Consider the following 27,962-nt stretch of genomic DNA (forward strand, 5'->3'; position numbering starts at 1 on the left):
TTTCTAGTTGACTTTGCAAGGTGGAGAACAAAGGAGAAGATTACAGCTGCCACTTATTTCACTAAAAAGGATTGCATTTAGAACTTCGAGGCAGCAGGGTTTTCCACCAGCTCTAGCACAAGGGGATTGATAAAGAAGTATCATTATCAATTTGTGGGACTGTGCTCATCTTTCTATTAACTGAATTTTCAGTCTCCATGCTTTACAGAGAAGGACTTCCATATATTTTTGTTTTCTTTCTTCCAGCCTCTACAACTAGATTGTGATCTCTGTGCCATTGTTTCAAACTCAGGACAGATGGCTGGCCAGAAGGTGGGAGCTGAGATAGACAAGTCCTCGTGCATATGGAGGATGAACAATGCTCCCACAAAGGGCTACGAGGAGGACGTTGGGAAGAGGACAACCATACGAGTGGTCTCTCACACGAGTGTGCCTCTCCTACTCAAGAATCCCGAGTACTTTTTCAAAGAAACCAACAGCACTGTTTATGTGATTTGGGGACCTTTTCGAAACATGAGGAAGGATGGAAATGGCATTGTGTACAACATGCTGAAGAAAACTGTTGACAGCTACCCAACTGCCAAAATCTATGTGACAACAGAGAAGCGCATGAGTTACTGTGATGCGGTGTTCAAGAAGGAGACAGGAAAAGACCGGTAAGTCCTACTTGTGAAGAGCAATTATGATGTTTGACAAAAGATGCATGAGAGAAGGCCATGCTGGATGCCAGCTACTAAATGAGTCCCAAGATATGTTTTTAATGGATTGTTATATGGTTTTGACTGTTATAAGCACTTGATGAAGCAGCAGCTAGGCCCCATTTACCCCACCTACACTACCTTCTGTTCTTTCCATTTCTGTTGGCTTGAGTCCCAAAAATATTGGATGTCTTCCTGAAATGTTTTCAAAGCTGTGTGTTGTTTTCAGCTCAATTTACTATTGATTAAATTGACATTTTATTTGAAGAGGATAATCCTACACAAACAACATTTCCAAGTGCACAACCTCAGGATAACTCTGGATATTGTATTTTCATCTCTGTTGATATTCACTGTAGCTTCACTTCAAACGCAAACCTCAGGGTTGTGTATTATTTGTATTTCTTGCTGAAAATGGATTATCAGTGATAGTATAATAGATGTAGGCTTTTACTAGAATGATGCTGAAATTGTATTCATCCTGTGTGAGAATATGTGTTTATGCTGCTCAAGTAAGGGCTATAAGGAGATGAAAGTGTGATGGCCAATGTTTTGGCTAACATTTTCAGAGCTGAATTTGTATCTGTGGAATTAAGACCACAAATTGCATGATTTTGTAGCTGACCTACAAAAAATCTGATGCTCCATGTTTTAGCATGGAAGGGGACCTCTTCCTCATAGTCTGTGGAGCTAGCTGGGAAGGAGTTTCCAGACCACTGTTGTGCCTCAATGTTTGTCTTTTAATTTGCACATCGTGAATTTGCAGTTGTGCAGGACTGTAGCTATTCTGACCAAATTAACAATACAGATATTCTCAAATAGTTTAACTTAGTCTAAACTTTTGACAGCTGTTGCAGTAAAAGAGCTTGTTCTCTCAGACCATCTTGATTCCCTTTGTTATGAAACTGTCCAAACTTGATTAGACTTGATTTTGCCTTTTTAAAAAAGCATTGAAATGTGGGGAAGAATTTCTCCCTCAGCTCTCACCACACGCACATGTGGCTGCTGTCATACAGGAGTTGGCGGGGGCTCCTATACACCATAAAGCTGTCAAGGTTGTCATGACTTCTTGGGTTTAGCTGAAAAAGCTTATGTATGAACAGAGGCTAATAGAGAAAACACTCAAGATCCATTCTTCAAACCCCTCTTTAATAATCCAAGCCATCCAGTTTACCTGTTAATTAAGCTAAATATGATTGTGGATACATTATTGCATAAACATAAATTTGTTTATATTTATGACTCTTCCATATTAATAGTCTGTCAGGTGGCAGTGACTTTACAGTACTTCATTAAAATCTTATTTTGAGACCAGCCCAGTGTAATGGGTACCTACTATAGCCTATCAAAAATCTCGTCATCCAATGTCAAAGTATCCTCAGCTCCAGCCTAATGCATTCCTCTTCAACAAATTAACACATAACAAGGTTTTATTATTACCCAATTAACACAATACAAATGCTTCTTTCCATGTCAAAGACAGATTGAACTTCTCTGCTCCCAGCGCTTATAAACAAAGTTCTTCAGTAGCCTGAAGTCAGTGCCCCGATTTCTTTCTGAAACTAGCAGTTTCACATTGTGGACAGGGGCAAACTGTACATAGACTGCCTCATGATCCACATCACATTGTGTATGTGAGTGCTTCCCTTTAACACTGTGAAAAAAACACACTTCTTACAGTGGCGATCAGATAATATCCTTGTATCTACTGTTACTTTCATTTTTAGCCCTACTTTTCCACATCAAATGCTAAGTGGCATCATTTATGCACTTGTAAGCCCAAAACAAGAGGAACAACCAATGTGTCACCAGCCAACACCTTCTCTACCACTAGAAAACATCCTGCAGTTCCCTGCTAATCAGGGAACCTCTGGTTGGAAGCTGTTTCATTTTCTGCAACATCTTCAATTCACAGGGCCCTTCTGCTGTTTTTGGGGAGGGTCATGATGCTCTTAGAGGTATACGCCAGTTGTGGAAGCAATAAAGGCACAGCACAGGAGATTTGGGGGTGATGAAAATAGTTTCACACACTGTGCCAGACTATTATGATACTGAGACAGAATCAAGTTCCTCAGCCAAATATTCCTTCTGTTCCTCAGAGAAACATCAACTCTAGCTCGCAGTATTAGTTTGAACAGAGGTCTGCTTCAACATGTTCCCAGCAAAAATTCTGGAAGGAAACCAAGTTCAACTCATATTCTAAAATGTACCGAGTGGATTGTAATCACGTCTATTTTAGTTTAATCCTAAAATACTGTCCTTATGTACAGTGTATGCTACTAAGGCATAGTAAAATTACAACAGATTTCTAGTCTGTCAAGCTTTTAATGAGTTTTCTATTTCTACTCTTTGGTGTACTATCTTTTCAGGTAATTAGTGGGACTTACAAGTAGTTTCAGTAGAGCTCAAGTTTTAAAGGATATTTTCAGAAGCAGCTAACAGGTGTGTGCTGCAGTCACTTCTCTACTGAAAAAAACACTCTGGTCCTGCACTCCCGCTGACACGGGAGCTTTATCTCTGACTTCCGTGAGTGCAGGTTCAAACCCCACAGCTTTGCTATTGACAGGTAATTTATTACTGGTTCATGGAAGAAGCAAGAATTGTCCCTAAAGAAGTTCCAGCAGACAAGTTGATTTAACTCAGAATGAAGCATTTTTTATATTCTACAACAGTACAGAGTATACTGAGATACGGGTTATCCGTGCTGGTGAATTAACCTTGCACACAGTGTTATGAATCTGGGGGACATATGTTCTTTCTGAGAGTCTTCATTAGCGAAGCAATGAGTTCAAGGCGGTGAATGCTTATCCACTTTGAATAATTGTTGTACATAAATAATATTCATTACCAGACATTGACAATTTTTCATTAATGCATTTTACTTGGTGCTTCCCTAGAGGGAGCATAAACCTGGCAGCTTCTCCCAGTATTTCACTGATGTTTGGGTATATGACATGCATTGAGTCAAGTGAAAGAATGTAAGGAAACATGAGGCAATCACTCAGTGTGGCATCTTTGTATGTATCCAGGTAGGTGGTTCTAAAGACATCTTTAACTTTGCCATGTGTTAGAAATATAATGCAAGATGATATAACAACATTTAATTGGTAATAACAGAGAAAACTGTGGTCTTCATTAAAGCAGCAGAGCTAATTCTGGTCTGATAAAGTGCACTGAACAGCCCTAAATAGGTTTTAATTAGCTGGCACCAAAGCTGCACCACCCTTAGGGAGGGTAAAATTAATGAAAACTAGCAGCAAATAGATCAGTGCTACTGGATGTTATTGCCTTAGGTGAAGGTGATGAGGAAGAAGGGAGTGTCTTTTAAGGATCATTTAGAAAACAGTCTGCGTTAAAAGTCACTTTCAAAAGGCAATGACAAAATAAATTTGTGCTAATATTGGTGAGACACTGTAATGTCATCCAGATTCCAGACTCCATTTGTGTTTATTCTACAAACATCTCAGGCTCACCTCTCAGCACAGTGTATCCGAGCAGTGCCTCTGATGCCGCGGCTCCACGTCCCCTCTCAGGCCAGTGGTGTGATCGGGCCGCTGCTCTGCCGCTGCCTGTGGAGGACGGTGAGCCTCAGCAGACAGCCACTAAGGCGTGTGCTGACACCGCTCCCTGCACAGTTTCACCTGGCATCTGTGGTAACATTTCTTATAAATAACTACCTGCAAAGAGCCTGATAAGCTTTGCCCAGGAGATGTATTCTGATCCCCAAAAAATCCCATTAAGAGACCTGAGGTAATGTGCTGAAAGCCAGCCAGTTGGCTAGACAATTGCCATGTGCTCTTACCTCTAACAACACCCATCCCACTCCCAAACAATTCAGTTCAATACAACATTTTATTGAGATTATTATCTATACAAGCATGTCTACGGGAGGTAGGTCCAGTGAGCCATGTTTGCAATCAGATTGCTCTTTCTGAAGGCTTTTTGTTAATATCTTGGACAGTTCTGAGGAAATGAAATTGCTGCTGTGCTTCTCCTCCAGAAGCTCTCGGTTCCCGCTGTGCCACTTGGTGCTACATGTTGGGTTGTGAGAAAGCTGGTTGAGGCGGAAAGATGGATCATCCTGATCACTGACTTCTACATAAAGATTCAAAATTTGGAGGCGTGCTCAACCTGCTATTTTACGCAGTTCTGCACACTAATTATTTATTACTTTGGTGATATATGAGATCTATATTATATCTCTGTCATTTAGAGCTAACAAATTATATTCATCTGAAATTCAAATTGACACTGTTAGACAACTGCAGTCATCACAGCTTCACCTCAGTTAATATGTGGTTTTTGATGTGTCTGACTAATCTATGCCAAACTGTAGTCTAGTAAAAATGTCACTGAAATGAATAAATGAAATTACATTCTCTGAGCCTCGGGTAGCTGCAACTTCTATACTTTGGCGATGTTCTCTGTGAATTGAGATAGCAAAGCTGTCAGTGGCCAGATCACCGGAGTTTTATGCTGTGTTTCTGGATATTGGCTTGAATAAAATAATACAGTAATGCTATTTTCATTTTTGCACTTGCTTACATAGACATACTACTTTCCGTATCAGGGCCATTCAGAGAAAATATAAAATCTTAGCCAGTGTTAAATAACATTTGCAGAAAGCAGTTTTTCATTGGGAAGTTGGGAACAGTGACGCTGAACTTGGCTCAAAGTTAGATCTTGAGACTTGGGCAGTGCTTCTCATCCATGCTTTATTTTAACACGCTTTGTCTAAAAACTCTGGAAGATGAGGGAAAGTTCATTTTGCTTTGAAAGGAAAATGAACAGAGCTAGGGAACATTAGCTTGTTTAAACATTTTAAGGACAAAATGTAGTTTATATTTTTTTGTAGTCTTTGTCACGATGATGTAGCCTCTGCTGTTACACTGATAAAATCAGAGAAAGTTCTCCATTGCCTGAGAGCGTCAGAGCAAACCCTCAAACTTGTGTTTTATATAGTGACCATTTTTCAAGTGCTTGACTGTAGATCTTTCTCAAACTAGTGCTTGGCACTTCCACTCTCTCTTTTTATAAAGTAATCCCTTCAAAAAATGTTAATGGATTTGTCCATCTTAATTCAAAGAGGGCTTAAATAGTTTCATTGTCAGCTAAGACTGCTTTATTACCTGAAAAAACAAGGGTCTGCAGCATGAAACCTTAATGAAATAAATAGATTTTTCATTATAAAACACTTAAAATCTCAAACTCTATTGCTATTTGTGGTCAATCATTGGACTTGTAACAACTGTTTTGGGGTTTACACTCACTGCATTCACTTCCATTCCCTGGTAAAACACCAGTTGTTCCGGAGTGTCCTAGATTTATTCCCTGCAGCCCATTAGTATCTGCATTTATGTTTCTTTGTGAAGATTTTCCTAATTAAGATGAACATTTTTCTCTATTAGGCAGATAGAACTCAATAGAAGTCTGTTTTTTGTTAACATGTCAGTAAATGCTGTATGAAGCACCGACACTTTTGCTAAGAAACACAGCTCCCACTACATTATAGTAACTATGTAGTAGAATGAAGTTTTATTTAATAACTTATCAGTATTAGTTATTATTTTGTGGAAATATGTGGCTGCATTTGTGTGGGTTTAGAGACCTGTTGATTCTGTGGTGATTGCTGACTTTAGCCATGGAGTTATTTATTTTCACCTAATCATGTAAGTGAAAAAATACCTAACCAGAATTAACTTTGCCTTCATGTGTTTCTGCATGTTCTCTGAATTAATCCAACATTTCATTCTTTTCATTTATTGCATCTTCTTTAGATGCTACCGAATCTGCTCCTGACAAGCTGGATGTTAAATCTTTGTACAGAGCTTGATTCTGTCCTAATTACATGCACACCTTCTCCATCTTGTCCTTTAAATGTTCTACAGCTTTTATGGCCATGATTGCATTGTTTTATCTCTCGTGAGCAACACTGTGATTGCGCATATAGATGAGATTCTTCCTGGACTTTTCTCACATCCCATGAACGTTTACATTTGAAGGGTAAGACAAGGCAATGACACATGCTAGCAATCCTGGTAGCACTGTGGGCCCTAGCGGTTCTTGCTTTACTGTTGGTGCTGAAGGTATTTTATGGTTGTAAAGGCAGAAGACTTGGAGGAAAAAAGTAGAGGCACAGATTTTCACTGAAGAGGCTTCACTGGATCATTTTCCATCACAGCATTTTTGTTTTTTCTGAGCACAGTGTTTAAACTAGACCTTGATTTTTCTAAAAGAGTTTAAAATTTTAAAAGAACAAAACAATTTTTAAAAAATCAAGAATTTGATGTATTTTTTAACTCAACCTTGCTGCCAGTTGAAATAATTGTCTCTAAAACAGGGTGATTTCCGCTGAAGTCTATGCTTATCACTGCTTGTCATATAGCAATGCTTTTCTAAGATATATTAAATAGATGAGGAAATAATGTGATGCTGCTATTCCTTTAGTGTGATATGTGTTGGTTACTGATAACTCTGGGTTTTCTAATGGAAGTTCCCTAAGGTACGCTGGGTCATATTTGCAGTGTTTAGCAATATGAAAGATACTGCAATCAAACCGCATGCGATGCACTGGGAGATTTTGTGTTACTGAGTTGCTGCTCAAGTGAGGATAGCAACTTTCAGAGGCAGGCAATAAAACACTACGGTAATTTGTTGCTTCAGATAGAGAAGGGTTTCTGTATGTCCATCCACCTGCTAGCTAATAAAGTTTACAAGAGCAGAATTTCATAAGAAAGGGTCTATGAGAATAAAAGTGACCCAATACTAACTTCAAATCTCTCAGTGAATGTGATATAGGAAATATTGTGTTCTTAACCTTTGAACAGGTAGGCAACACAACAGAAGAGAAACTGGTTAAAAGTGGAAACAGTTTAGCCAGAACTACTACTGGGATATTTTGCCTTAAAAATATAGAAGGATTAGGAAACAAACACTGCACTGAAAGTTTAATCTGTAAGAACTCACGTCTCAGATGTGAGATCTTATACACATAGGTGGGAAGAAAACTGTGAAAATTGTGAAACGTTGTCTCATTAAGTTCATTTGGAAGTTGTGTAAACTAGCTCATGCAGAGCTTCAATATGTATTTTTACCCATACGTAAACAAAGCAGATGTTCTGCAATGTTTGTTTATGTGTCAGTGATCATGGATCCCGTAGACAAAATCAGTCTGCAATTTGGAACTCTACAAATCTGTACGTGTGCACGTGGCTTTATAGTGCACGTCTTTGAGGGTGACTCGGGATTCACAGCCATGCTTCTGGGGGAGCTTGCTGTGCTGGTGGGTTATGCAGCAACCTGCGTTGTGAAAACAATCGCTGGTACACCCCATACAGGTCCTGTAATGCTTGGATTCTCTGAGCCTTTAATGGTGAGGCAGCTGTGCATTTAAAGAGTAACATGCACAAGAGCAGCATGTACAATTTTACTCAGTTTGGAAAAAACATAGCTACAACTTGGGGATTTATTATGAATCTTGAGGAGTGCCCTCAAAGAGTTTGTCTGATGTCTTGAATGCTAATCAGCATGTAACGCAGTTTTGGTGTGAAAGGGAATACTTTCTGATTCAGGCATCGAAGATTCAGCCATTCTACTTGCAGCATTTTGTTAGCAGCCCTGGCTTATTGCAGCAGTCAGCGCAGGGGGCACTGCATGCCCGGCACCGCTCCTCTCCTGGCCTGAGCTGCCCTGCCCAGGGCGCAATAAACACGCAACTACAGTAGCAGAAAATGTTTCTAAATGCCCATATTTGTTCTTTGCAATTTTGCTGTTCTTACACGAGCCCGATCTTTGGAGACTTCCTTATATTCTTTTTTTTTTTTTCTTTTTAAAAGTCAGTCAGCCCAGCAAGCACATCTCTGCTCTGTTCGTGCTGCTACAGCAGAGAAACCTGAGCAGCGCAATGCAATCTCTGCGTTGACTCATTAAAACTTCCAAAGCCCAGCATCTGCTACAAAACTTTAAAACTCGCTGCAGATTATGTCATTTGTGTAGAATAAGACACAGAGAATGGAAAGGAAGCAACAGCAGATGAAATCCTAAGAAACGAACAGCGTGCTTTTATCTTAACAATAAAAACAGAGTGTCAGAAATAAGCGCTCCGAGTTCAGTTGTCTCTCCATATGTTGCTTCTGAGCTTTCCTTGAAGTACATTCATTAGAGACACCGGTGCTCCTGTCACTGAAGAACATCCCAAACATTTTCCATGATAGCATTTCCTCATATATTGCAGATATCACTTAAGCTTCAAAATGTCTCTGTGAGGCAATGAATATTTATCCCCTTTGTATAACTTGATTTCCCTGAGAAAAGGACACTGGGGGAAGGCAGGCACTATTGCTATGTGGAAATTCACGCCTATGGGGATCTTTGTATTTTGTATATTTACTGTGATGGCTTTCCTGTCTCCTACACTGCTAATTGTGGGTTGGGATGGTCTGGAACCACACAAGAGAAACAATTTCAGCTGCTGTTTAACCTGTTTTCAGCCAAACAGGGTAATGTTCTGGCACTTCCTTCCATGTGAAATTAGCAGTAGTCTCTTGACATTTTACAGTCAATCAAAATATTAAGGAAAGAAAATAATCTGAAGAGTATTTGTGAAGTGTGTTCCTCTAAAAGAAGAATTTAGCTTCAATTTGTTCAAGTATAAGCTTTCCTATCCTGTGTCCATGTCTCTCAGCATCATCTCCACATCTTCCTCCAGAGCACTGACAGATGTGACTAGCATTCGTCATACGTGGCTTTTTGTTTCATCAAGGGAGAATTGTGGCTTTATTGGAGCTCAGAGATTTTTTTTTTGCTCTCTGTGTGGGCTGCTACAGTTTTATATTAGTGATGACACTGATGAAATATGGTTTGTATTTGGAGTAGAAGAAAGCAGTGGTCCTTAACTCCTCCGGGCTTATTTGATGGTCTTAAATTGCCTTTACCTGTTCTTCCAAGAATGCACACTGTTCAAGGGAGCTGGATTTCAGCCCCACTGTACGGATCCTGCAGGCAATATTAGCTGCAGTGGCATCCCAGAGCATTCTCACTCCTGGAGGTATTTTGGGTCTCACTCATGGAGTGCCTTGCAGATATGGAACTTCATCTAGTTTTGTATAGGATATCCTCAGGTGTTATGTACTGCCTCGACCTGCCTAAGCATCAGTGGCTTCCTGCCAAGCTATACTGCTTTGCCTGGTTAGGAGAAAGGCGATGAATGAATGAATGAATAACTACGGGCAGTTCATTGTTTACCAGTGGGAAACAGAATTTTAGGCAATATTTCTGGATAGGGTGTGGGATGGTACCTGGGGATGATATGGCTAGGATAAGCTTATTCCAGTTTCACTTTAAACTTTTAATTCTGGATCACTTAAGGGTTTCCTTCAGTTTTTGAAATAATAACCTCCACTTTCGTAAGTATTTGACCGGTTTAAAGGTAGCATTAGCAAGAGCAGTTCTGCGTGTTTAATTTAAAGTTTTCCTTTTGTCTGTGTACCAGGGCCAAGACTGGCATATGATATAAATATTTTCTTCATTATTGCTTTACATTTTTCCCAAGGCTATCATATTGATTTCAAACCCATGGTCATCATTATACTGAAATGGTGGCATTAATACTCTGGTCTCTGTGGGTGGATTGTAATAGAAAGTTTCAAAATAATAGCCTACTAATGTGAAAGGTAGAAATATGTGTGGTATCGTATTGCTCATAATGTAACCATTAAAATAACAATTATGTGATAATGAAAAGAGTCATTATGCTTTAGTTTATCTTTACATAATGTTAATAGCTAATGAAAGCAGGGAAGATTATATCTAATTATGTTTAAAAATACTTTTGCATTTCCTGTAAAGAGAATATTTTGCATGGATTTGTGGATTTGGATGTTTCAGTAAGGTTTGTGTCCACTCTGTCTGTACTTGGAAATGTGACTATTTTTAAACCAGTAGTTAACAAGTTGTTTTTTATCTAGTGGAAGACAATCTTCACAGAGGTCGAGATTTTGAATGTTTTTGAAATTTACTTACCAGAGGTAGTTACATGCAACGTGGCTACATTGAACAGAAATAAAAAATCATTTTAGGTCATTTGGGTTCGACATGTTACAAAAATGAAGGTAGTCTGACATTGGGTCAGGCAGTAGAATACCTTCTTTCTTTAGGTGAGTGAGAAATGTTAACTGGGTGCATTATCATCTGTGGTAATTTTGTTTTAATGTTGGCTTGGTCACTTCGGCAAGTTCTTTTTCTGTTATCTACAGAGACAGAACATGCAAGAACAAACAGAAAAACAATGCTTTGACATGGATAGAGAAGCTTCTTATTTTGGATGTTGGGATGTTGAGATCAAATTTAGAGGTGCTTAGCTCAGGAGCGCATGGCTAGAGCTCCCAAATGATCTTAGGGGCAGGAGCGTTGATTAGAATTAAGACATTTTAGTGTTTGCACATCCAGAGCTGACTACACTGATTTTTCAAGATGCAGTGAGGTTGCTCCTCCATTTTTCAATACTTTCAATATTTTCTAAGCATAATGACATGGTTGAACGTTACCTTTAAATGCCAAACTCATGGAGATGGGAATTACATTATCTAATCCATTTCACTGCAAAGCATAATTAAGAGATATGAGTAAAACAGTTATGAATTAGGCATTGAAATATAATTACATTGATTTTTTCTAGGTATTATTCCTCATGACATCAATAGAAAATGTCTTTGGTCTAACAGTGTGATATTTAATTAGTTTGTTAATTGCCTGCATTTCAGCAACAAATGGTTTGATTTCTCTATTTATTCAATGAATGAATGAATTAATGCTTGGCCTTCTGCTGTTCCTCCACTGCCCAGTGTCCCCGTCCCCTGTATACTCAGCAAATGCTTTAAACCTGAGTGGGAAGTAAAGGGGACAGAAGAGGAGTGAGGAGAAGCACAGATGCAGCTGGCAGCCTCACCACTGCCAGGAGGTCACAGCAGCCTGGCCTTCCTGCCAAAGGCTCAGAGAAGCCTTTCAGTTGAGGTGAAGGGGCTGTGGGCTTCCATCTCTTCCCCACGTTCCCTGTGACTCTCGCCCATGAGCCATGGGAAGGCCAAGGCAACTCAGGGCCGGCGGGGTAGGAGTGGTGCAGCAGAGGGTGAGGGCAGAGGCCACCTGAGTTATCTGGTGAGTCCACACAGAGGATCATCCCCTTGAAGGTTCAGCTTCCAACAGCCTTGTGTCTTTGCAGAAGCAGTGTTTAATTCTCTGTTCTGGTGAGCGAAGTGGTAGGTTGAACTTGCGAGCTGCAGTGTACCTGCTTGGGTGGTGGTGCTCAGTGCCTGGCTGCTGGCTGCGTCTTTGGGTGCTAGGAGAGCTCAGTACATACTCAGACACATATCATCCATGAGGCCTGACCCCAAGCAGTTTCTGAGGTGTTTCAGATTCTGTGGCTCCTTCTCTTTTTGCCCATCTTGGACTCTTCCATTTGGATTAGCTGACTCAGATCATGGGCTGTCATGCTGTCACTTTACTTCGATCCGAACTCCTCCTTGTTCATATTTCTCTTTAATAGGATACTTGTTTCCATTCGGCATATTTCTTGCTTTCTTTGAAATATTCTTTTTTCCTTCCTTCACATATATATATTTTATCTATCATTACTTTACTGGTATTTTCCACATTTTTCCTCTTTGATTTTCTGCCTCATTGTTTGTAACTCTGTCATCTGTATAGCTTTTTTCTTTCCACTTTTTGTCCTTTTATTGTGAAACATATTGCCTTGAACACACCTCCTGTTTTTCTGCACAATCTCTATTAAAACAACCCACAGCCCTGCAAGGTATGTGATGAGGAACAGTTCCCCTCCATGTGCCCGTGCCCTTGCCCTCGCCCTTTCATCAGAATCATGGATCAGAATTCCTGAAAGACTGGTCTGGAACTGCAGATCCCAACTCAGTACGTCTAGTACTTAAAACAAAAACAAAATTTCACAGTGGGATGTAGAAGCTGTGCATGATTATTTATTGATGACTGTTGGCTATGTGAATTAAAACAGCAGGGAGCTCAGATTCTGATCAGAAACCAAGTGATTTCCTGTACACTTTTTATTTTTAAAATGTGAACATAATATAAACCCATTCCACTCGTGCTGTTAAATGCTAAACTCTGGCATGACCTATTGTATGAACAGCACATGTTCCCTGTTATACAAGTAAGTCGCTCTGTATGTGCAAGCGTTGCTGAAGGCTTGGAGCTATTAGATGGCAATTTATATATATGCTTTGTATATATATGTATGGGCATATTCACTACATGCACAAGCATATAGATTCAAAGTGGCATGTGGGAGAGAGAAATTCTGTTTCCAGAGTATCTAGGCTAGAGAAACACACAAAGAAAGATAAAAACTACCCAGGAAGTTTAATAAAAACATTTGCAAGCATTTCTTTGACCCAGAGGATGTAAAGGCCCTGCCACCTATAAATTGCAGCATGGCAAAGCGTGTTAAGTGCGTCCCCCAACCCATTGCACTGTAAGATGAGCTATCACAAATGCTTCATGTCTGTGCTCAGGTGTACCAAGCAGCACTAGGATTTTGGTGTGGAAAGCAGAGGGATCTGGTGTGCCTGTGCACAGACAGCACAGCCTTTCTGTGAGGTGTTTGTCCAGAGGCTGCCTTTGTATGTTCCATGGCGTTAGCAATGAGCAAGTTTCACCTGGTTTGGTTTGGATTCTGTAAGTGCTTTTCAGTTGTAACCATCTGGGATAGCCAGACTGGCAGTGACTTCTGGGTCTTTATGTGCTAGATGTAATTTATTTGCTTTTAGTTTTTGTAACGTCACCAACTGCTAAGGGAATTGATGTTTAATATGCTTCTAAATAAGTAAAACGAAAGTATAAATAAATAATGCCTGGTTTATTAGCCCAGGTGTTTTCAGCATTGCTGAAAGTGATTTGATGACAGCCCCCAGCACTAGCAATGGGAAAAAAAAAAAAGTGATTTCTCTGTGATTATCATCATTATAATAAACCATAATTGAAAGATTACAAAATTGATTCTTTTAAAAATTAATGTTGCATGAGTAAGCAGGCTCTGTGACATTCAGATTTTTCCAGTGTTACTTGGAAGGAAAATGGCTTGTTTTATTTCCTGGCAGAAAACTGCTGATTTTCAAACAATCACATTAGAGAAAACAGTCCCAGAGGGTTACAGGAGACAACAGACCTATGTCATTATGCTTTACCCTTTCCTGATGGGTTCGGAGAAGAGCCAGAAACAAAAGAAAGTTACATTCATTATTGAGAGAGCCTTGGGAAAATCTGTTTGGCCAAGCAATTTTGCATGAAACTAGTGAGAAAATATTTGACTGCAAAGAACATAAACTCCTTCCATCAATATGCAATTTTCTGAATCCATTTGTCCAAATGATTATTAAGAACAGTAGCTAAATTTGTGGTGCTTTAAAACTTCAAAGAGCTGTGAAAGTATTAACTAGTTAAATGGATGGAAGTTTAAAAAAAAAAACACCAAACCACTGCATGACCAAAGTCAGTTGTAAGACAGTTTAAAGTGCAAAGTATTGAAAACAGCAGGAAACCCGAGGGCCTGGAACAGCAATCATACAGTACCATCCGCCCCAATCAGGAAAGTGGAAACCACAAATTTATCTTTGATGATTTCCTGTAAATATGCTCTTTGAGGACAGATTGCCCTGCCCACTGTTGTTGTAAAAAAGCTCTGAGTTATCTCTCTCCTCACCACAACATATGGATCTCAGCAAGCCCTGCTCCTCCATTTCCGAAGTCGTTCCTCAGGTGGAAATGTTTGAGCAAAAAACTGGTCAAATATTGTTGCAAAAATGCTTGTTAGCATCCTTCAAACCTGGTCAGTTTGATCAAAAAATAGCTTTCGGAAGTTTTTCTTTTTTTTTTCCCTGGACCTTTCCTTCAGTAGGATCTGGGCAGTTTTCCACACTTTCTAGTATCCTCATGGAAGTGGTATCACTGATGTTTTCACTCACTCCAGAATACCATGCCTCGCTTTTCCCTAGGATGCAGCAGCCTGAACAGCCTTGCCACCCTTATGCACGTAGTGGCATGTGCCAAGGGCACGTGTCAAGCTGTGCACAGGTGTCATCCTGCAAGTTTATGGCAGGGCTATGAAGACATCCTTCAGTCAGGGTTCCCAAATGTTCCCAGGGCTCCCTGATGCGCTACCCCGTCCTTTAGTAAGCACAGGAGTGGATTCATGCCTGTGTAAATTCACACTCAACTGGGAGAGAGTCCTGGGTGAACAAGAGATGATCAAATCTATATCAAAAACAGTTTTGTAAACAGAAATGGGACTCCCTACGTGAATTCACTAGAAATCACACATTTCCTAAAATACTGTATGAGTTTAAATACTATATGACTTGGCTCTTGCCTTTCAGCCTCAATTCAGGGTAGGCTTGTACTGCTCAGCTGAGCCTTGCTTAAGGATCCCACTTTGCAGAAGGGAGAGATAATCATTAGGTTTGGGCAGGAATCTCATAAGATGTGCTGGAGCATTGTACGTCTGAGCAGTTGCATTCCTGGCACTTTCCAGCAGTCAGCACTGCCCATCAAAGAAAACTGCAAAATAGCTCTGCTACATCATTCTTCATTTGCATTAGAAATGGCTTTAAGCAATAACAGGATTATAGCCAAGAAGTGCCAGTGCTTTATCATTCATTTATTTGACTTAATATATAGAGGTACCTATTTGAAACAGCATTTACTTTTCTTGAGCTCATCATAAAAAAACACTCTGAATGGGAGTGTTTAAGGTAATGATGGCTCCAATTAATTCCCTTATAATAGCATGACTGGAATCAGATACAGCATTTCTCTTTTCATTAGGCATTTCTGAGTTGCTCTGAGTGATCTTCTAGCATGAGATGAATGAAATTAGCTGAAGAAATCCTGATGAAAATAGGGTATTTCCACAATATGCCGCTATTCTTCTTACTCGACACAGTAAAAACTGTGAGTTCAGGTGCACTGTAGTGGCATCCAGATAGCGTTAACAGAAATGGATCCAAACTTTCGTTCTGGGAAATGTGGAAAAGCCATGCTTGCTGCTTGCTGCAGCTTTCCTTTCACCTGCACTGTGAACTGAGCAGTGCTACAGCTTTCTCAGCCAGCCATGACCTTCTTCATCCCCTCTCCTCACAGCCACCAAATCCCTGTAAATCCTAGTCTGGTCTGAAAAGAGGATCTTTAGTCTGGTTTTCAATGCACACATCCCACTCTGAAGCCAGGAGGTCAGGCTTCATGTTACTTTTTGTTCACAGATGGGATTGCTGTATGGGAAGCTACATCAGGAGCAGGCTGACCAGATAGCATGTTTTTTTCCTACCTTTCTTTTTTTCTTCTGTAATTCCTCTGGAATATCTAGAAAGAAGAACTGGGAACTCTACTGAGGGATGTTTTCATTAACCAACAAAGCAGGGACTTTATGGTAACATTTGTCTAAATCTCTTGTGCTGTTTTTCCAAAACGTAATTATGAAGTTCTGCGTGTTGCAGGCATCACAGGTATCTTAGTACTATAAAATGATGGTAGTAGTAAATAAAAGATGGATATAGTGGGAATATACTGAAGATTGAGGTTTTGCAGTGTATCCTGTCCATGTCTAAAAGTAATGTACTCCAGTATCACAGCAAAAAAGATACATCTAAATATCTAAATACTGTACCTTAAGTAGAAAGCATTGTTTCTAATGCCCTGGTCTCTCTGCCCATTCCTTCCTTTTTGGGCCGTCATGAAGTGTACTTCGAGAGAAATGACAATTTTGTGACATGAGCATTCTCTGCCTTCTGAAACTGGAGACAGCAACTCATCGTGCATGCAGTCGGCCGTCCAGCAGTAATGGCTTTCTGTTCCTGTAAACTGGGATTAGATTCCTGATGGGCTTTGACAAGTCATATCCTTCACTCTCCGAAACTCTTAGCTTACGTGTGAATAGCTTGAATAATCTGAGTGCCCTTAAAAGTGACAGACTAATGTCACACACCAGAACCTCGTAAAACCTTTCCAGTTCTGTGAGTTTGCATCAGTCCCAGATCACTGCAACTTTGCTGTTCCAGGCTTTGGCTCCTCCCCGGACAAAGATCCCTGCTGCCCCTGACGTAAGCTGACCTCTCCTATCTACACTAACCACTGCCAGGCACTGGGGAAGCTACCGGCTTCTACCAGCTTGTCTAATCTAGGTTTGGCCTTAATTCTCTGGAGTAAAAGGTGGACATCAAAACAGTGATAGAGGCTCATTATTTAGTAATATTTTAAAGCATTTTGAATAAATCTGAGGTAGCAATGTCTAAAATTCAGTCAGTGCCTTAACAGTGAAAGACTCCAAAGTGTACCTCAGTGTCTGATGTGCAAAAGGATTGAATTGAAAGGAGTGAGTAGGAAGACAATGGAATACAGAGAGCATCTCAGCTGAAAAACATCTGAGAAAATGCTGTTTAAAGTCAAAGTTACAAAGTGCATACTTTTCTACTGAGTGCCAAATGTATTGGTTTCAAATTAAAGGCTCACACAAAAGTTATCTCTGCTGTGTCTAATATGTAGTAATTGATTCTTCTAATTCCTAGGGGAGACATCTCTATTTAAAGTACAATTGAACTCCAAATTACCTTACAATGCTGCCATGTAAGAAGTCATATCAGCCTCGCACCAAGTGGCACCGAGCGGTTTGCCGCCACACACGGGAAGTTTGGAGCCTTTTCATTGTGTCACGCCCTTTGGATGCTAAGGAGTTTGGTCCGCCGCCTTCCCCACCTTGTAGTTAGCAGGTGCTTTCATTTCTTACATTCCTGCTCCTGGAAGCAGAACAGAATTTGAAACAGCATGGCTTGCTTTCAGTCATAGGCTGGCTTTGTGGGTTGGTTTTTCTTCTAAGCTTTGTCTGATTCCCTAAACAGCACCTGTATTTACCTATTGGAATATCAGGGGTACCAGTAACCTGTTTTTATCATTGTTTGAATACATTTTTGGGGAAAAATAGAATTCTGCTGGACCATTAGCTTATCTATCAGAGGAAAATGTATTTATAAGCCTCCATGTGGAAGAGTATATAAAAATAAGTTGTACCTAGTCATCCGATCTGCACCATTATGGATTATAAAAGTACTGGCCTTACTGAATCAGTTTTTAGCATTATTAGTAGCCATAACTTTAGTCATCAGTGCTACAGAAGAGCCTGGCTATAACTAACAAACTGTGTGTGCCTGTGTTTGTAATGTCTGCCTTGATAGTTTCACATATCAGTTCAATAAAACATCTTGCACTCACAGGGGAGACATTTGGGCAGGAACATCTCGGTGACATTCTTGGCATTCCCATTACCATCACCACGCACTCAGAGCAATATATGTTTTAAAAATTGATTGTGTGTGTATTTACAACACAGATCATGAGAAATGTTTTTTTAATAGTGAGAAACTCCCAGTGATGCAGCCTGTGATCTGTAGCATTGATTTGGATTCTTTGATTTTAGTGCTACAGAATACAGTCATAAAACTTTTAGACCCTTAATGTCATAGGGTGCAGCTTCTTGACACAGAATGCTAATGCAAAAGGAGAGAGCTGCTGCAGGCAAGAGCTCCAGACCCAGTAAAAACCAAAGGCTTAAATTAAACATAGTTAACCGACTGAAGTTGCATTCTTATCATTTTAAATATGAAATATACAGAAATTGCTTGGAATGACTTAGGGTCGAGATGTGAAATTGCCAATGCAGGTAGACTTTCAGTGGTTTGCCTTGGCAGTGTGGAGGTAAGGCACCTGGTGTAGATAGTTCTCTCACCTCCCTTCAGGCAGTTTCCAGTAAGCATCTCTAAAAAGTATTTTATTCTGAAAGAGCTGTCGAAAGATAGGTGAAGTAAATTGTCTCTCCTTTCCCTGTTGACTAAAGGGAGTCTGGGTGCCTGACCTAGACACTTAACTCTTCGTTAGCAAAGAGTGGAGAGGTAAATTGTGGTTACGTGTCTTCTGGCTGTGTTTCACGTCTTCTAATAGGTGCAGAGCGGAAAGTTAGTCTGCCACAGCATACTTCTCTTTTCTGTCTGGTTGCCATACTGGTGTTCCCAACTGTTTATTTCTGGCAACATAAAACTGGATCTGGCAATTAATTCCATCCTGGGACAGAGTCAAAAAATGAGAATGAGAAAGTGAGAGAGGTACAAAAAGTCTATTCACAGACGTTCGGCCAGGCAGCTGGAGTGCCTTTTCCAAGTGTAGGAATTATAGCTTTAAGTATTCTTTCAAGAAGTTAGTTGTAGGGAACAGTATGGGGAAGTTTTAGTTGTTATACAGAAGTTTCACAAACATGCTAGATGTGCTGGAGCTCACTTTGATAGAGGAATACCTTGCCATAGCTGACTGCAGTGAGATTACTGTCCAAAGCTGCCTGGAATCTCTCCAGTGCAAAAATTGAGTTTAGAAATGGCTGAAATTGCTTTGTTCCAGTTCTGCAATGACTAAACTCAGCTGGGACATTCAAGCTAACAATGCTGTGGACTTAAATCCGTGAATACAGTCGGCAGTTTTAGTTGACTGCCTTTTGTTCTGAGATTCATTCCTCCTATAGATCAGCAAGGAGTGCAGACAGGTCCGTGCCTTCCCCGTAGCACGCTGTCCTGCCCTTGTAGCCTCACGCTGTGGGACCCACAGAGCTGTACCTGGGCCACACTTGTCTGTGAGCGCACTGTGAATGTACCCAACACGTAACATCATTGCTTGTCCCCTCTTGGGCTGCAGGGCTGCGGGCAGAGCAGTGAACCCACTGAGGGAATGAGATGGAAAAGAAACTCATCACGAAGGAGTCAGGTACCTTAAGCTGAAGCCCGACAGTATTTACAGCGCCTGTTCAGACCCGTGTCTCTGTGACTAACCTTTTGCAGTGCCTGCTGTCCAGGACTGAATTAAGTTTCCCATCTGTCGTGGGCCGGTTTCAGCACTGGATGTTACTATTCCAAAGGTTTCCTGCTTCTCCCAGGCGCTAAAGCTGTTAACAAGAGTGTGCCCCCTGGCCGGGCTGGGCCTCAGGAAAAGCCTGCAGTAAATCCTCAAGACTCCGCTGCCATCTCCGTGGATGAGCCCAGGACCCCTTGCCACGCACCCCTCACAGCACAGGGCCCGTGCTGGCCTGCAGCAGCCTGGCAGGTGGGAGCTGCCCCACGGTGCTTGGGGATGCCGAGTCCCCGTCACCTTCCCACGTGTTTGGGAGCTTCCACAGTTGTGGGCGAGCTGAATGGAGGAGAGCCAGCTCTAGGAGGCTGTCTTTCAATGCTCCAGCTGTTCACAACTGCTCTATAGCTGACTGAAAAGATATTTACTCCCCTTGTGTGAATAACTTTGAGGGAGCAGAGTCTAAATTGTCAAAGCACATACAGCCAGTGCAAGATGTGTGTCCTGGAGCCATTGCAAGGACGCTGATGTTGAGAAGAGCTTGGTGATTTTTTTAGCGGCTGGCAGGTAGCTGCAGCAACTCAGGGGAACGTAGAGCTGGTGAGAAGGATGCTGAGGATACCTGGCACACAACTACCAGGTTTTTAAAAGCTCTGTTCATATCTGCTTTCCAGAGAAATGCTGAGCCCCCGTTCCCCACAGTTTATGGTTTGCCAGTTCATCTGTGAGTGGAGCAAATACTACTTTAATTGTAGTTCATCAGTTCCATCTGGCGCTCGGGTGGGAGCGGAGACCCTTTCTTACCTTACAGAGCAGCATATACCTTCCCTGCCAAGCTGCTCTGCTGAATAACAGTTAGAGCCTGAGGCTAACTCTAAATGTAAAGATTCAGAACTGTTTCCCACTGGTCTTCCCACTTGGCTCTCCAGATCTGGCTGCTACCTAAAGAAATTAAGACCAACCATATTTTAGTTAAAGCAGTAGTGCGCTGTACACAAAGGCAGAGATGCTGTGTGATACCAACAAAATTGGGTATCTGTCTGCTTTTTTTCTCTCTCTTTAATCAATAAAAATATGATTTCCCCCTAGTTCAAAGGAAATTGAATTTTCACATTGCAGGGGAAAACAAATGCCCTTCAGCATTGCTACCAGTGAATTGGGGCACCAGATGTCTTTTGAACAGGTCCAGCATATTGTCTCACCATTTCCAAGCTACTCTTTCATGCTTCTATTTATTGTAGGCAATTATGCTTTGACCCAAAGACATAATCCTAGTGGAATTAAAAATCATGTGCCCTCTTTGTTAAAAAAAAAAAAAAAAAAAAAAAAGCTGAGTCTGAGTTTATGTAAAAGAAGTGTAGAGAATGAATCTAATGGGAAATTAGGCAGTAGTATTTGATGACTGTAAATGTATTTATTTATAACAGCTAATCTTGGTGGAAATGAAGAAATAAGATGAAATAATTAACTTTACTATTTATAAAAGAGTCTCTTTTATCCACTGTGAAATGCAGTCACCTCTGGGATGAAATGCAATGGCTGCTAAACAGCATAGAGACATTTAAGAATGAAAGAAAAGAACAAATGCGCATTTGGCAGAGTAGGGAAAATGCAGCATGGAAGGAAAACATTTTCATGAAAATGTTGCCCCTATTTTTATTGAAAACATGTTTTTAACAGTCTCTTGTGATTATTCAAACTGGAATTTAGTTATAAAAGTAAAATGTCTCTGGCCTTGCAAGATTCACTTTGACATTTTTAATAGCTTCAGTGCAGAAGAAGTATTTACTTTACAGAAAGAAAGAACACTTTCTTTCGAAAAGATAAAGGGCTTCGTTTTCCTCTCACAAGGACCAGTTTTACTGATGATTTCACTGGAGTTATTGCAGACTCAGAACAGTGCAAGTGCGGGAGGAATCAGAGCCATCACTCCAGCAGCTCTGGGACGGAGGTAAGAGTGCTGCCTACTGAATTAACAGCCCTTTTCATAAACCCAGGGAATGAAGGAGTAATAAAGAGGTTGGCTGGCTGTTGATGAATTCTCTAACAGTGTGCAGTGTATCCTAAAGCTCCAGTTAAACCTTTATATATCTCGAGAGAGAGAGTGAATGATATTGTAAAGAGCACTTTGCCAAATAAAATAGAAAGATCCGTGGGATTGTTGCACTATTACAAATGTCAGCACACAATTAGGAGTCAGTTTATATATATAAAATGTTTTACTGAGGTTGTTGAGTGAAGTTTACAGTTTATAACAGGAGACCTATAGAAAGATAAACTACCATGCTGTCTGTGATGCATGCACTCAAAAATTCCTCTGTTTAAATTATATCACTATTTTTTTTAAAATGAAATTTATGCTATTTCACGGATAACTATTACCCCCAAATAAATCCACATTCAAGCAGTATTATTTAACTGACATGCTAACTGAAAGTTGCAAGGAGACCGAGTCTTGATAAATTGAAAAAAGGCAGCAAAATGATTTTAGTATCTTAGCATCGTTGATTAAATGTGTGAAGCTAACTAAGAAAATAATCTGCAAGTAGAGATGTTGTGATAGCGGTCACATCGTGTCATCGATTTGTATTAAATGCTTAGGAAGAGAGAGAGTGAAAGACAACTTTAAAGATTTGCTTTTCATTATGGCATGAATTGATGTTCAGCTACTAAAATGAAATAGGTTTGCATAAGAGTTACTACTGTCAAAAACCATTTGGAATTTCATTCTGTGCAGAGAAATTAAAATTTTCAGTGATTATAAGAAAGACTTTCTCTTCTGAAGCAAGATTATAAAACCAGAGCTGTCCCTTGTTACTGGATCTTCAGATTAGGTGAAATTCTTACATACTGTTTGTTTTATCTCATCTCAAATTCCTTTTAAGTGACTTGCTGAATTCATATCATATTAAATTCAAGGAACTGTGGTGATGGAACAGAATGCTTGAGATTTTAACTGCATATAAAGATGTTCAAAGTTATAGGTCATACAGCTAATGTAAGTCAACCATCTGGGTGTATGCATACAAGAAATATTTATTTCAGTTAATGAAAGCATTCTAATTGAGTACACTGGGCAGATACACAATTAATTACATATTACAATACGGTCTGATCTGATATCGGGAGCAGAACACTTGAAATTCAGAATCTCTTGACATTTTTCATTCATTTCCATAACAATCATCCACTCAAACCACTCCGTTTTGGAAAAAAGGGACACTGGTAAAGGAGTGTGCCTTGCAGCATGCTTTCAACATCCTGGGTTCAATTAAAATGGAAGAACATATTCTGAAATCGTGAGACTTGTCCTTTGAACCAGAACCTGCAGATGAACTTGTATGATCCCCGTTGGCATAAATTTCCCAGATAAGCTTAACTAAATCTTGGAAATCCGAGGCAATTTTGAGGGGTCTCAAAGTTCTGATTGTTAAATTCCACAGCCCCTGCATTTTACAGCACGTGACCGTGGCTAAGTGGTTGCTATAGGAATTGTGGGCCTATTATTGTAACCACGTTAATAGAAATAGAGAATTTGGCCATATTGTTTTATCCCCTTAGGAAAAACTGTTAGAACAATCAAACAGCAGAATTCATGGCAAGATCCTAATGGACGTTGTAACTGCGGATCTGAGTGACCCGATCAGCGAGGAGCTGTCAGATTGTGAGGCAACACAGAAAACGCATGTGTAAGCTTTTGTGCATTTAAAGCTTTTAGCCTGTTATTGCAGTATTTTCAGCTATCATTTGTTTTAAAGGAAACAATAAACCAGCAAAATTACCAAGGTGATGACAGAATCAAATAGTTTTGCATATATATAATCAGACGTTCAGATAAAAGCACACGATGTGTGCACTCTTTTGAATGAGTGCCCACTGAAATAAATGCACTTGTATTTTCTCTTTAGCAAGGGTTTCTAGATGTGTAGAAACAAGCCTCAGATTTTTTTACTGCCACGCAAGGTCAGACCTTCAGACAGCTGGCTTACCTTCAAGTCCCAAAGTGTGTTGGTTTCTTGCTTTTTGAACTTTGGCTCTTCACTGCAGAGAAACAGTGCTGTTGGAAAAAGTCAGCAGATGCTTCAAGAAGGTGTCTCTTTGGAAGTGACACGTGTGCTTGTCATCCCATCCCCGCTGACATGTAGTGTGGAGCTTCTCCTCTGAGTCCCTGGGTGGATTCCGGGCCAGGAGCAGGAGCTTGTTTGAGGTGTCGGGAGGTGTCTTAATGTCATCATTTCCAGCTGTTAAAGGCTGGGGATGAGATGTCAGAAGGATGATCATGGAGTACTGTTAATTCGTGTTCTTGTTCTTGAGCCTCCAGAGTTTATGTTTTCCAGCTGTTCTCTGAAATCATGATGGCTAGAAAATGCCTTCTGTCTCAGCAAAAGGGACGCCTCCCATCTTGTCAATGGGTTCCAGAAAGTGGGGCTCAAGGAATACTAAATACTGTAAAACTTGTAAGGACATTGTGAAACCTCACAGCCCTAGGGGCTAGCCAGTGAAGTGAAAGACATTTGGATCACATTTTCAGGCCAGAAGGGCTGCACGGGTTCAACAAGACAAACATCTCTTATATTTGCATGGATGATTTACTGCACTGTGGAGGATAGGACATCCTAGAAAATGGCCTTGCCACATTTTTAACGTAACAGCCCATAATTGATTAGCTTTCCTTTTTTCACCGTGGAGATGTTTGAGTTAAGGCTACTGCGGCTTTTCGCCTGCACTCTCAGCAGAGGCAAGGAGTGAAACAGGCACAGGCCTATCGAGAGATCCTCGAGCTGTGCCAAAGGTTCAACTCCCCATGCTCTTCAGGCATGACTGTGCTAATAAATTTGCATTTCCTCCCCCAAGCTCACATCACTTTCATCTCCACTGTAGGATTTGCTCTGTTGGCTTGCAGCCAATGTCACGTCCTGCGAGGCTGAGGAAGGTGTTGCAAAGACAATACAGCAACGCTGAGCACTTCAATCCAAACAGTGCAAACCTCCTCAGGAAAAAATGGGCTTTTAATAGCTCCAGCAACACGGTGCCCTCTCCACTCTGCCACACCAGTTACTAGTGATAATACATTACAGAAAAGACTGATAAATTTGTTACAGAGCTCAGGTATCTATACATTTCACCAGCAGTAGCTTCTTTCTTTTTATCAGCTCAGCTCTATTTAATAGCTTTGTACCCGGATGACAATTTAAGGGATGCTAGACCATTACTTTTGGATTATGATCCAGAGGCCTGATGGAAGAGAAGCTAACGTGTTAAACCTTAGGAAGGGCAAATGCATAGGTTTTAGGCTGCATTGACATCCTGATGACAAAAGTAACCATAAACAAACATGAAACAGACCATGTTATTTTTTTTCAGACTTTGCCAAGCTAAATGTAGAGGCCTGTATAAGAGGCTTTTTAAAAAAAAATCCTATTATTTTCTGGAAATCTTCAGATGCTCACTCTGGGACTGTATTGCTGAGATACTGAATTGGCAGTGTCACTTTGGCATTACTGGGGAAGCTTAGGGTAATTTTCCTTTCATACCTACCTTCTAGTGTGAATCGCTTCTTTCTGATGATGATGGAGTCCAGCAGAAGCTGAAAACTGACCTCAAGGACTTTGAAAGCAGAGCCTTTGATGGACTGCATCTCAGTGTCCTACAGTGCCCCTTTTGTCATTCTGACAACATTTTAACTTTCTGCTAAGACAACCTGCTGTAATTTCTGTGTGTCTGTTTACAGCAAGACACCTAAAGAAAGGCACTCTGAAGTTAGCATCTTAACTTTGTGTATGGAAACCGAAAATATACCCAATTTTTCGAAGTACGCGTAGAGCAGTTGCTGTATTTTAAAAATGACTTTTTTTTTTTCCCTTGTACTGCCATTCAAAAATAAGATGATAATTAGGAGGATAATTATACAGTAGATTGCATTGATTACTAGTGCCTGGTGCTGGGCGCTGAGCAGAAATACACTTTTAAACATCTAGGCAATTAATTTGGAGATAACGTTTATTGATTGTGTAAAAAGTTCCCACAAGTCGATCTCAGATGTGACACCCAAAGATGCATTGTTATAAACACAATAGTGAGCTTTGCACTGCGTGTGCAGTGAATGCAATGCTTTTGGAGTGATGTGTTATTTATGTATCAAGTCACCTTAGACACATTCTCCCTAGAGGACTGAGACTGTGGCAAATAAAAGCCTGACAAACCTTGCCTTTGATAAGGAGCCATGATGGGGAGCTCACAGGAGCTTTTTCTCCTCTCATGTGCAGCTCCTTCATCTCCACCTACAGCTTACCTGGGCCCCTCTGCTGTGCAGGCTGGCACTGTCCTACCTCAGCTGACCACCTCTGGAGTCATCTTCACTTTCAAGTCCATCCAACATGGTTTAGAGAGGAGTGACTGCAACTGTGGCACAACGAGATGGTGTGCAAATGCCAGTTAAAGTCTTGAGGCATTGACGGACAGTGTTGGAGAGCTGCCACTCTAAGCACAAGCAGACACCTAGGACTGGGATCACCTGCTGTCCCCCCTGCAGCGAGGGCTGTTCTGCAGTGGGCATTGCCACAGCAGAAGTGTACTTCAGGAGTTCTTCAAGAAAAGCAGGTTTAGGTTTTGGCCTTTTCCTTCTTTCCTTCCAAAAGCATTTTTAAGGGTTTGAACCTGGATGTTCATTTCCCTCATCCCTAATTTTTGCAGCTAATTTCATTCCTATCCTGAAGAATTTCACCATGCGTAGTCCAGCCTTACATGTTAGAATCTAGATGCGCAGCCGAGAACAAAGTGACGGCATTAATCTCCACAATGAAAATGTATTTTGGGACATTAGCACACATATGGTGAGGATTTTTAACCTACGTTACTGTATGTAACTTTGCAGCTTAATTAATCAATTAGGATTAGTGCAGTTTGTAATCAAGTCCAAGAGTGATTGATGCATGCCGCATTAATTGCAACATTCCCATGAAGCATGTCATATACACAGTCGTTTTACAGCTGGATTTCACATTGGGTTGCTCATAAGCACTTAATGGAAGGAATGTTTTAGACTTGCTATCAGGGAAATTGTATCACACAATATGCTGTATATGTTGTACTCCCTGCTTAGAAAATAACTCTTCCATCACTGATACATCTTCTTGCTCCTCCCTCCTGGTTCAATAGTTGGCAAAGTAGTCCATTTTCAAAGGTTTTCTGTTGCTGTGGAACAAGAGGTATAATTAAATTGTATCCCAGTAGTGAAGGTTTCTAATGATGATGAGCCAAAACTAATTGTATTGATTTGTTTATTACTGGCTTAGGAAGCTCATCAAACAAATGGACTGAAACTATTTCCATATTCTTATCTGTTTGGTAAATGAGAAACAAATAACACTTCCATATGTCTGTTTCCTGGTGTCATGGCATTAATACTAATTCTGAAGTCAGACTTGAGCATGGGAAGGGAGATTATCCCCAGTACAGTGTATTTACAGCTAAGAAATGCCACATTTCTTTCCACATATGTGTCTTCGGATGAGCAAAATGAAATGATTTTCTTTCTTTTTTGATATAAATGTTAGTACTAATGAAGGTTTTCTGACTGCCAGCACTGGAGAGTAGCAGGCTATGCCCAGAAAGCGTAAAAGATTGGAGCAGCAAAGGAGACTGGAATTAAGTTCTTGCCTCCATGCACGTTTGTTCCTTGGCCTCTGTATTAAACAAAGCTGGATGAGTAATATGGACTAGAAATTTCTATGAATATTCATTTTAATTTTTAAATTAATTTACTTTTGATTCTCACATTAGCTCTGCAAACATGCAAGCAATCGCATCTGGTATAAACGTTTGCACAAAGTAAATTCTGACATTTCATGTGTGGGTTTTTGTAGGAACAGAGTTTTAATTTTGACTGTGCAGAAATACCTGTTAATGCACCTCCAGCTGTGGGCCAGGCACAAGTCTCTCTGACCTATGTGAAAAATTGCTGTTGTTACAAGAACACTTGAAAATGCAGAAGAGCTGAATGTTTTATTAGTAAGAATCTGTGATTAATTCCTAGAGCAAGAGGCCACCCAGAGTCATTTAAATGGGTGCCGATCAAAAACTATTGAAACCCAGGGTGGTCACTCACTGGCTTGGGTGTGTGTTATATCGGTCTCATCACGGATGTGGTTGAGAAAATCCAGATCCAGGGAAAAAGACCACATTGATTGAATAGATTGTTATTTTAGTTGAACTTTGGGGACTGATTGTGTTGATGCCATGAGAATGTGGATCCCTCCTCAGTGACATGTTGGTTTACTCTTAGTGTAATCCAAGAAAAGTGGCTAGCGTTATCAGTTTAAATCCTGAATCTACTTTCAGTGTAAGCAAATGCAACCCTTT

The 27,962-nt window shown here is 40.4% G+C and overlaps 1 protein-coding gene across 1 annotated transcript in view; it reads left to right on the top strand.

The window, feature by feature from the left end:
• Positions 1 to 297: 297 nt before the first annotated feature.
• Positions 298 to 27,962, top strand: part of ST6GALNAC3 (ST6 N-acetylgalactosaminide alpha-2,6-sialyltransferase 3) — a gene marked incomplete at both ends in the record, with an annotated part of 70,714 nt that continues 43,049 nt past the window's right edge. The window contains one exon of the mRNA XM_084291288.1: positions 298 to 656. Coding sequence (XP_084147414.1) covers positions 298 to 656 — 359 coding nt within the window. The remainder of the gene's footprint in view (positions 657 to 27,962) is intronic.

This window comes from Netta rufina, assembly GCF_964035555.1.
Source record: "Netta rufina genome assembly, chromosome: 8".
Lineage (NCBI taxonomy): Eukaryota > Metazoa > Chordata > Aves > Anseriformes > Anatidae > Netta > Netta rufina.